At 46.6% G+C, this 11,009-nt stretch overlaps 1 protein-coding gene across 5 annotated transcripts in view; it reads right to left on the reverse strand.

The window, feature by feature from the left end:
- ANKS3 (ankyrin repeat and sterile alpha motif domain containing 3) overlaps positions 1-10,993 on the reverse strand; it is a 26,417-nt gene extending 15,424 nt beyond the window's left edge. For 3 of the 5 annotated variants that reach the window (XM_064478412.1, XM_064478413.1, XM_031447683.2), the window contains exons 1-5: positions 10,839-10,993; positions 7,863-8,253; positions 5,480-5,678; positions 5,162-5,283; positions 4,018-4,099 (exon numbers count right to left, since the gene is read on the reverse strand). In XM_064478412.1, the coding sequence (XP_064334482.1) occupies positions 4,018-4,099; positions 5,162-5,283; positions 5,480-5,678; positions 7,863-8,032 (573 nt within the window). In that variant the 5' untranslated portion in view covers positions 8,033-8,253; positions 10,839-10,993. Of the gene's footprint in view, positions 1-4,017; positions 4,100-5,161; positions 5,284-5,479; positions 5,679-7,862; positions 8,254-9,930; positions 10,391-10,838 lie in introns of those variants that run through there. The other 2 variants (XM_064478411.1, XM_064478414.1) reach the window with 2 other exon arrangements.
- Positions 10,994-11,009: the final 16 nt, after the last annotated feature.

An 11,009-nucleotide genomic window follows, 5' to 3' on the forward strand; every position in this document is an offset into this window, starting at 1 on the left:
CTCCCTTCTAGGAGAGTTTCAGCCCACCCTGCCCCAACTGAGCTTGGGGCCTGGTCCCCCTGGGACGAGGGAGACGGGGTGTGCAGGAAGCAGCCACAGCCCTTTCCTCCCCTGGGAAGAGCATGGACGTCCGGCCTTATCCAGTTCTCTACCTCACACGTGGAGCCTGGCTCTGGGGCTGGGTCAGGGACCCACCCCACCCCTCTGGCTCCCTGGGGTCCACCCACGACTGAGCACAGGAAATCTGCAGGGAATGAGGAGCACGCACACTGGGCTAGCCAGGCGGCCTCCCAGAACTGAACACCTTGGCCCATTAGCCACATGCTCCAAGCTGTGCCCGTCGGCCCCTCAGCCTGAAAGCGACCCCCTAGAACTGACCAACACCTCCACTCCTGATGAGTGTGCTGGAGTAAGGGCTCACTGTTGATTCCCTGAGTTTGATACTGTATGTGATGATGAAAGAGGAAATCCTTGTTTTAAGAAACACATACTAAAGTATTTAGGGGGAAAAGGGCATTATGTCAGCAACTCACTTTCAAATGGTTCTAAAAACATAATATGTATGTAAGTAGAGACTAAGAAAGAAAATGAAGTGTAATGCTAACATCTGGGAAATCTAGTGAAGTTACACACATTCTTTGTACTATTTTGTAACATTTAAGTCTGGACTTATTTCAAAATTTTAAATTCAGAAAATTTTCCAAAAGAAATCCAGTATGACTTGTTTTCCCTCCATACAAGGTGCCCACACACCATCTCAGACCGCTCGGGGAGTAAAGGCACCAAATGAGGATGTAACCTGTATGGGAGACCAATGCTGTGAAGGCTCTGATTTTCTAATACTCTAGTAGTTTTTAAAAGGAGAGTGTAACTGTCCTTCTGATGTCCAGTTCTACCTAGAGGTTATGCTTTCACAGTCTGGGCTCCTACCCATCGACCTTGACCTTGTGCCATGTCTCAAGGAGGCTGAGTATGTGTGAGTGAAATTACTTTCAAAGAAAATTATTTTCAGAAAAGGAAGTCCAGATGGCCAATAAATACATGAAAAGATGCTCAACCTCACCAGAAATCAAGGAAAGGTAAAAATCAACAGGAGACCACTCATCTGACACCACGTTCCAGGGGTTTGGAGAGTACAGGAAATGAGTGCTATGTAAAATACCATCGGAAGAGTATGAGCTGGGACACCTATGGAGGAGAGCAAGGTGCACACTCTAGTGAAGATGCACCCACCCTACACACCCACAATTCTGTGCTGAAGAACACAACCTGACCTCCTGAAGAAATGCCTTCACGTGTGCTCTGGAGGACAGATAAAAAATGCCAACTGCAGCACTGTTAGGAATGGTAAAGTGGACACAACTCAAGTGTCTGCTGAAAGAAAAATGGAAAATATACTGTATTCCTACATTCAATAAATACAGAGCTGATAAATGAGTGAACTCATCTATAGGTACTGCACTTTACTGAATGACACGTACAGTCATTATATAAATATATCACTTATGTAAATCTTGAAGATATATAAAACAAGTCTATGTATTGTTTAAGGACACACAGCATGCGATGAAAGTATAAAGTGAGGATAAATCTTAGCAAGTTTCTCCTAGGGCAGTCTACCCACGCAATAGAAATAAGAACAAAAATAAACAAATGGAACCTAGTTAAACTCATAAGCTTTTGCACAGCAAAGGAAACTATAAGCAAAACAAAATGACAACCTATGGAATGGAGAAAATATTTGCAAATGATGCGACTGACAAAGGCTTGATTTCCAGAATATATAAACAGCTCATACAACTTAATAACAACCCAATCAAAAAATAGGCAGAAGACCTAAACAAGCAATTCTCTAATGAAGACATACAAATGGCCAATAAGCAAATGAAAAAATGCTCAGTATCACTAATTATCAGAGAAATGCAAATCAAAACTATAATGAAGTATCACCTCACACCAGTCAGAATGGCCATCATTCAGAAGTCCATTAATGATAAATGCTGGAGATGGTGTGAAGCAAAGGGAACCTTCCTACACTGCTGGTGGAAATGTAGTTCGGTGCAGCCATTCTGGAAAATAGTATGGAGATTCCTCAAAAAATTAAAAATAGACTTACCATATGATCCAGCAACCCCACTCCTGGGCATATATCCAGAGGGAACTCTAATTTGAAAAGATACATGCACCCCAATGTTCACAGCAGCACTATTTACAATAGCCAAGATATGGAAGCAATTTAAATGTCCACTGACAGATGACTGGATAAAGAAGTTGTGGTATAGTTATACCACAGAATACTACTCAGCCATAAAAAGAATACAATAATGCCATTTGCAGCATGGATGGACCCAGAGATTGTCATTCTAAGTGAAGTAAGCCAGAAAGAGAAAGAAAAATACCATATGAGATCACTCATATGTGGAATTAAAAATAAATAAATAAAAGGCAAAAAAGGACACTATGAACTCACCTACAGAACAGAAACAGACTTGCAAATATAGCAAACAATTTTATGGTTACCAGGGAAAGGAGGTGGGAAGGGATAAATTTGGTAGCTTGAGATTTACAAATGTTAGTCACTATATATAAAAATAGATTTAAAAAAATTTCTTCTGTATAGCATAGGGAACTATGTTCAATATCTTGTAATAAGCTTTAATGAAAAAGAATATGAAAATGAATATATGTACGTATGTGCATGACTGGGACATTGAGCTGTACATCAGAAATTGACACATTGTAATTGACTATACTTCAATTGAAAAAAAAAAAAAAGAAAAAGAAAGTAAAAAGTCAGGGAAAGGAAAGGTACAGACCAGCATCTGGATAGTGGTTACCTCTGGATTCATGTGGGTTACTTGTACTAGCATTATCTTCTGTACTATTCCAGGTATTTATAGTACTTCATAATTTCAGAGTCATAATTCTATTGCTGTGGACAAAGTTCAAGTTGGTACAAGTTGCTCTTTGTTTTTTGTCGGGGGAGTTATTTTTGGCTTGCAAACAACAGAAATTTATTTCTCAGAGTTCTGGAGGTTAGAAGTCTGAGATCAGGGTGCCAGCATGGTCAGGTTCTGGTGAGAACCATCTTTCAGGCCGATTTCTCATTGTGTCTTCATATGGTGGACAGAGGGCAAGAGAGCTCTCTGGGGTCCCTTTTAGAAGAGCACTAATCCCTTTTATAAGGACCCTCCAACTTACTCTTTGGATGGCAATTTGGCAACATCCATGTTAAAGCTATATTTAGGCTACATCCAAAATTCCCACCTTTAGTACCAAACTGTATAGACGTGGCCATACTTGTGTGGAGATGTTTGTGCACAGATACTCCGCACAGCACCGTGCATGATGGCAAACATGACCTGAGTCTATCTGCAGACCACTATGAAACAAACTGACTCATCCCTACAAGGGAACTGACTGGATTAACTATGGCATGGACTATACATGGAATACCGTACAAGGGTAAGATGTCTAGGGCATATTAAGTGATTTCTCAGAAGCTGCAGGGCAAATACACAGTAGAACCCCACTCTGTTCAAAACAAAAAGCCATGTGTTTACAGGTATATACAGAAATACTTTCTAAGTAGAAAACCCCCGAGTGTCTCTTTATCAACCAAGGGGGCATGTTGGGGAGGAACAGGGGTGGCTGGGGAAGGAAGGAAGAGTTCTGCCTTCTTATTCTACATACATTTTTTTAAGTGATGGATGATGAGTGCTATGTACTTTTTAAAAATATTTTTCCATACCTTTCAAATAATTGTATTTTCAAAATTCAAAAAAAAAAAAATTTTCAAAAAGGAATAGATATCTATATTTACTCACCTCTGTACCCCTAATGCCTAAGCACCATTCACTACTTGGCATCAATAGATACTCAAGGAAATATACTGAATAAATGGATGAAGAGCAGTTATTTCCATGCAGGAGCAAATTCTGTTATAGTTTATACTTCAGTGATATGATTCCTCACTTGCTTTGACTAAATTATAAGGTAATAAACAGGGTCACTTACATGATTCAGAAAATACTGCACAATTATCTCATGTCCAGCGGCAGCTGCTTCCATCAAAGGGGTAAATCCATTTATCGGCTCCCTGCAAGATCGAGACTACAGTCATATCGGTGGCAGAGAGTTCTTCCAGGCAGAAGTAATCTGTCTCCCATCCTTGCGCCTTCTAAGCTGTCTCCACCTGCTACTGCCTGAATCTCCACTTAATCACAAGCAAAAAGCAGCTGTCACCCTTCCTGGCTCACAGACAGCTAGTGCCTCCTATCCACCTATCCAGAGTTCAACACCCTCCAGGAACTCTCCCCAAGGCTCCAGGGCTGACAAGCCACCCTGCCCTTACTACACCTAGTGTCTGAGGCTTGTTTTTTGTGCTTGGTTACAGTTAACTCAGCCCTGTCTTCAGAGTGCCTCCCAGTCTTCACTTGCTTCAGATCCAGAAGACAAGAATCAAGCTAACTACTGTTTTTATCTGTTCTAAGACCCACAGTTTTCACATTTTGGCATCGCTGAAGTCAGAACGTCAAAAAACGAGTGGCACTTTAATCAGCAGCATTTTTTTCTTTCTTAGGGGCACGTGGCCCTACAGTGTGGTACAACAGATGACACCAGCTAGGGCAGTGGCAGGTGGATGCTGTGTTGGTACGTGCTTTGTTTGCTGAAAGAGGATTATTCATCAAGACATGCTTCAGACAAAAATGCTATTTCCAGCTTATAAAACTCATGACCGTTTTCAAAGTATTGCCTCATCTGAGACACACAGAAGGCAAGAAAGAGAAAGGATTTAGCACTTAACACATGTCAATTCAGTGTCACTTGCTAAGTCAGGCCCCTGGCACACAACAGGACATGTGATCCTTCTGACAGCTCTCTGACACAGGTACTTATGTACCTGTTTTCAGATAAAGAAATGAGGCACAGAGAGCTTCATGGGCTGCACCCCGTGTCACCTGACAGGTGCATGGAAAAGCCAGGACGATCCCTGTGCCTCCACGTCCGGGTGGGACTGTCGCCTCCGCCCCTTTGTCCTGATCTGTCAAACCGAGGTAGGGGCACCCTGTACTCTGGGCTTAGCTGCCTTGTCAATTGCCCTCCTCAGAGTCAGACGTGATTGCCCCCCTCCTCAGGCCACTTAAGACCTGGTAATCACCTCACATTGGCGTTCGCTCCACTGTCCAAAAGGAACTTGACCATCTGCTGGTGCCCAGCGCTGGTGCAATGGAAGAGGGCCGTCCAGCCCTGAATGTCCTTCATTTCTAGCTCAGCACCTTGCTTCAAGAGAACACAGAATGCTCGTTACGGCAGTGTCTCCTCTGGGTGAGGCAGGCGCCCTCCAGGCCGTCACGCTGGAAGAATGGAAGTGAGTATATGCGCACACGCATGCGCACACTGTGGCCTACAGTGGTTCACGTCTCTGCAGAGCGGCCGGGGGCCCTCGGGTTTCTGGCCTGAGCCTCTTGTAGCTCACCTGGAGGAGGAAATAGGCGATGCTCTCGTTGCCACAGCTAGAAGCCAGCATCAGCGGAGTCTGCCCTTCCGGGGTCGGCACATTCACACTCACCCCTGCCTCGAGCAGCAGGTGCACGATGGTATCGTGTCCAATGTAGGAGGCATACATCAGCGGGGTCCAGCCACCACCATTCTTCTTATTCAAATCTAACTCTCTCCTAAACAAACGCAAGACATGCTAGACCTGCCAGCCATCTCACACGGGAGGTGTACCCAAGCCGGTGGCGAGGCCAGGCCGGGAGAAAGAGCTGGAAGGGCAGACAGGAAGCAGCACCCACCAGCCCACGTGTCACGGGGGAGAGGAGATGGCTACATTTGCTGTGCAACTGCCTCTGCAAACACCTTTGAGTGTGTCTGCCTCCTCTGACTGCTGGTTCCCATCTGTGCCCTCCTCCTATCCCAAGGCTGCAATTCTCTTCTTTCTTCCCACCAGCTACATATATAGTTCCCAGCCAGGGGCGATTTTGCCCTCCAGGGGACAGTTGGCAGGGCCTGGAGACATTTTTGGTTGTCACAACTGGGAAGGAAAAGTGACTGGCATCTAGTGGGTGGAGGCCAGGGGTGGGCTCAACACCCCACAGTGCAAAGGATGGCCCCAGAACACAGAATGACCTGGCTCGGGCTGTCAGGAGTGCTGAGGCTGAGAAACGCTGACCTGGAGACTTGACTACCTTCCACCAACAGACCAGAGTCTGTGAGTCCGGTGCAAAGGGGAGAGGAAAGAGGAAGGGACTCAGATAACGGACAAGTCCCACTGAAAATGATTTCTCCTTTGCCCTCCACCATACAGAAACATTCTTGGAAAATCCGTGACCAAAGAATCCTACCTTCCTCACTGATTTCCATTACAATTCAGGAAAAAAAAATGTGGGTTCCCCAACTAAGAGTCTGGGATCAGGGTACAGAAATAGCAACCCTCTCCAGAAGAATCCTGCCTGGTTCAGGCCCCAGCCTTTCCCCTTCCACAGTCCTCACCTCCAGCGGAGTTACCAAGTGACAACTGACCCCCACAGTTCAGGCCTGTTCCAGGTACGCACACTAAGCGACATCAGACGTTTATTTTCCATCTGCTAGCATGTTCTACACTGCTGCTGGCACTGGCCCACACAACCATTCTACAGGGCCTGACTCCACGCTGCAGAGGCCGCCACTGGCTGGGAGAGCCGTGTGGAGACCAGTTCATCCTCACTGCACCAACTCCACTGGTGGGCACAATTCCATGTGAACACAGAGAAGCCCACCCCTTGGCAGAGCACCTCTGGGGCTCTTACATGCCCCCTTCAGCCGAATCCTCCCTTCTGATGTGTCCAGCCCCTCCCCAGGTCCCAAGTGTGTGCTCACTGTGCACCAGCGTCCACAACCACAATCAGAACACAAACGCTGCCCCTCACCTTTGCAGAGCCATTCTGGACTGTGGGTTTTACTGCACACCCAAAGGCTTAACTGCCTGAGAATGCCAAAGGAGCAGGGCTACAGGTGATGACCCTGTCAGTGGGATGGGCTGCCTGCACATCCACTTGGTACAGGGGTACCAAGTGCACCTCTACTCAACTGGCCAGATATTTGTAAGTGATGGCTATGACCTAGGAACCAGAAACGGGGCTTCTACGAGGCTGTGCTTTGGCTCCCCAGACTGGAACTAGAAAAGGCCCAGGTAGGTATGAATGTAGGTTGTTTCTCCAAGTTACTAATGAGATGGTAACAGTGAGCACAAAGCGTGGTAGACAAAAGTGGGTGGAGATGAGAAGGCTGATCCCTTTTCAAAAATTACACTGAGCATCAAAAGTGTACTCTGAATAAGAAGGAGCTAAGGGCCACAGCCGAGGGCCTCTGCCATTGTATCAGGACATAACATGCACGTAAGAGCTGTAAAAACGGTTTATGGGTGGTTAGTGCAGTCCTCCAGGGGAGAGAAACCCCACCTCCTCTTCCACGGCAGAAGTCGGGGGGGGGGGGGGGAGGTGTGAGGGATTAAAATGACCCCTCTGGGTAAAGAAGACTGGAGGGCATTGCTTTCCATCTTTATTTTTGTTTTCTTTCTCTGGGCATTTCTGTATTTAGGGAAAACCATAAAACTACCCTGGTTAAAGTTAAGCCTGAAATGAAAAGTTTCTAGCCTAAACGAAAAAAAGTTTAAGGCATCTTTTTCTTCCTAGGAATCAAAACAGCCTTCCTCATTGGCGTCTGGCATAAATTGTCATTGACAACTGGCCAAGAGGGGCAGCCATTATTCTAACCACGTGTTAAGAGGCCCCACTGGCTCTGACTGGTGGCTCTACCTGGGATCTGAACCACGGGGCTCAAAAATCCAAGAAGGAGGAACGTTTGCCGAGATCTCTTACCGCTGCACGCATTCTTTCACCACCTCATACTGGCCGATGGAAGCCGCCGTGTGAAGATCCAGAGGGACAGCCAGCTCCTCCCGGCTGACCTGCGCCCCCCGCCCGTGCCACATGGACAGGCTGTGGTTCAGGAGCTCTGGCTCGCTGGCTTCGTCGCTGAGCTCCGACATCGCTATAGAGGGAGGCGCAGGGGTTGGGTAGGTCTCTCCCTCCTGGCTGTCCGGGGAGTGAAACAGGATGGTCACACTCCTGACTGTAGCGGGCGGCTACGTCACTGCCCTAGTGGGGCTGCCCAACGTAGCCAACTCCTGGAGCTGACGAGACCGCTTCCTTTCGTTAGATACTTTACGGTTGGGGCAGCTCCATCATGCTAAAACTGGTGAGCTTGTCACTAGGCAGAAAAAGAAGAACGCATATCATGAGTCAAACTGTGGCGTATAGTTTCCTTCATCAATCCCCAGGACCGGTGTTCTAGAAAGGGAATCCTCCAGGAACTCAAGGAGCCTCACAACCTCTTGGATGGGCAGTAAAGAAAAGGTATTTTGGTCAGTGGACTAAATCAGCTCTTAGGTGTGGTGGGAAAGAATCCTGGATTTGGAATTAGATCAAAATTTAGCATCTCCAACCTAGATCCTCACTGTCTAATGGGGACATAGTATCTCAAAGGGATGCTATTAAAAACATGGGAGATAATAACCTATAATGAAAAAAAATATATATATATATATGTACATGAGAGACTAACACAACATTGTATATCAACTATACTTCAATAAAAACATTTTTTAATTAAAAAAAATGGAAGAATGGATAAACAAACAGTGGCACATTCATACAAGGGAATGCTACTCAGCCATGAGCAGAAGGAATGAACAGCTGATACACACAACACATGAATGAATTTCAAACGCACTGTGCGAAGTGGAAGAAGCCAGACTCAAATGCTGCCTTCTGTATGATTCCATTTATAGGACTTTCTAGAAAAAATAGAACTAAAGGGTGGAGGACAGATCAGTGATAGTAGGGGCTCAGGGTGGGGGAACCACAATGGTATAAGAGGCAGTTTGGGGGTGATGGACTTGTTCAATGGACTTCTTCAATCTCATTTGGTGGATACAGGACTCTACCTATTTATCAAAATTCATAGACCTGAACATCAAAATGAGTTACTTCTATTATACATATATTTTAAAAACAAATTTTGAAAAAAATGAAAACAACAGCATAGAAACCAGGATGTTCAGTGAAGGTTAATTGACTAGGAATCCACCTATGACCCCCTTGAAAGTGGGGGGGATGGGGGAATGAGACAGACTGGTAAATTTGTGGGGTGACACTTTCCTTGAGATGGAACAACAAGCACTAGGATGAAGAGCACTTCATTCTGGGAATACTAAGCAATCAAGCCCAAGTCATCAGCTGCCTAGTAGAACCCTTAGTCCAGAATGTGACACATTTATCTGACACATTTTGGACATCTGTCTCCTACTCTGGGTGGGAAAGAACAAGGATGCAAGGGCAGAAAAGGAAGAGAAGGAGAAAACAAAGAAAGCCACATCCAGTTCAGACAGCCTGAAGGTTCTAGAGTGACTCACAGGTGCTATCAGCACCTCAGTCTCTCCTAAAGAAGGCTTCCAAGCCCCAGGTGACAGCCAAGATGGCCAAACAACAAACAAGCCACCAATCAGTGGGATAAAGAATCTGTTCTATTACTACATGTAAAACAGATAAACAAGGACCTACTGCACAGCACACGGAACTATATTCAATTTCTTGTAATGAGCTGTAATGGAAAAGAAATTGAAAAAATATATATGTATGTATATGTATAACTGAATGGCTTTGCTGTACACCTGAAACATTGTAAATCAACTACATTTCAATAAAAAATAAGAATTACAAAAAAAAAAAAAAAAAAAAGAAAATGTGTTAGCCCTTGCCCAGAATATGTGTATATGTGAGGGATCCTGTAGTTCAGCGCCAAAGCTCTGCTTCCTGAAACCACCTCCCACACTGGCAGGGCCTGAGATCAACCAGCTTTCTCACTTTGCAGGGGGGAACCTCTAACCTGAACAGTCCTGGTGGGCACAGAGCCTTGACAGGAATCCAAACAAGCTGAGTGTCAGTTCAGCTCCCCTTTTAATACACCCCTCAAGTCTTCTTTGGGTGTATCTCTTCTACTCCGAATTCCTCCTCCATGATGGGGCCCATGTTATCTCTCCTTTCATTGGAGGCTCACTTGTCTGACACTCTGCAGAGCTATGAGGGGCAATCAGAACCAGACTCCCACTCAAGGGGCCCATGGAGGGAGAACGCAGATGCCAAGGACCCAGGAAGCTATTACTTCCTTTATCACGTGCCACGTGCCAGACGCTCTTCAATGATGGGTATTCGTTATGAACAAAATGATAATGTTCACGCACACACTCACGCACATATCACGGTATACTTGTAGAAAATGTCTTTTGCTTATCGCTACAGAACTTATCTTCAGGAAGAGGCACTAGAAATTCGATCTTTTAATTTCCATTCTACCTTTGTGTTCTGACCGTTCTATAAAATGTAAATTATCCGTTACTTTTAAAATAAACAAAAAAATTAAACTTAAAAATAAAAATGATATCGGTGGTCGACAGTCACGCCCCCAGGGAGGAGTTCTGTAAAAGCCCGAGGGCACCCCGTCCCGCCCCTGGGCGTGGGCCTTCCCCGGGGACCGGAGTATTTTCCCAACCTCGTTCTCAGGCTCCGGGGAGGGTAACCTAGGGAACCACCCGAGCACCTACGGCACTGACGTCCGTTGGCGCCTCCTCCCAGTAATCCTACACTGCACGTGGCTTTCTGCTCCCAGCTCCTCAGCCGCAAAGCGGAAGCTCGGAGTCGTAAATTCACGCGGCGAGCCAGCCGCACGGCTGGGACGCCCCGGGGGCGGGCAGCAGGTGCCGGCACCAAGCGGGGCCGGGCCGCCGCGGAGCCTACCTGCGCTGGGCCTCAGGCCCCAGGCCGCCCTGGGGCCGCCGCCAACGCCGCCAGGCCGTGGCCGCTTGCCGCTGGGCTCCCTCAGCCGTGTCCGCCCGGGCTCCCTCCGCGCGGGCCGTCGCCACAGCGCGCGACCCCGCGGCCCCGCTCCCGCCCCGGAAGTGGTTGCGG

This window comes from Camelus dromedarius, chromosome 24, assembly GCF_036321535.1.
Source record: "Camelus dromedarius isolate mCamDro1 chromosome 24, mCamDro1.pat, whole genome shotgun sequence".
NCBI classification, from domain to species: Eukaryota; Metazoa; Chordata; class Mammalia; order Artiodactyla; family Camelidae; genus Camelus; species Camelus dromedarius.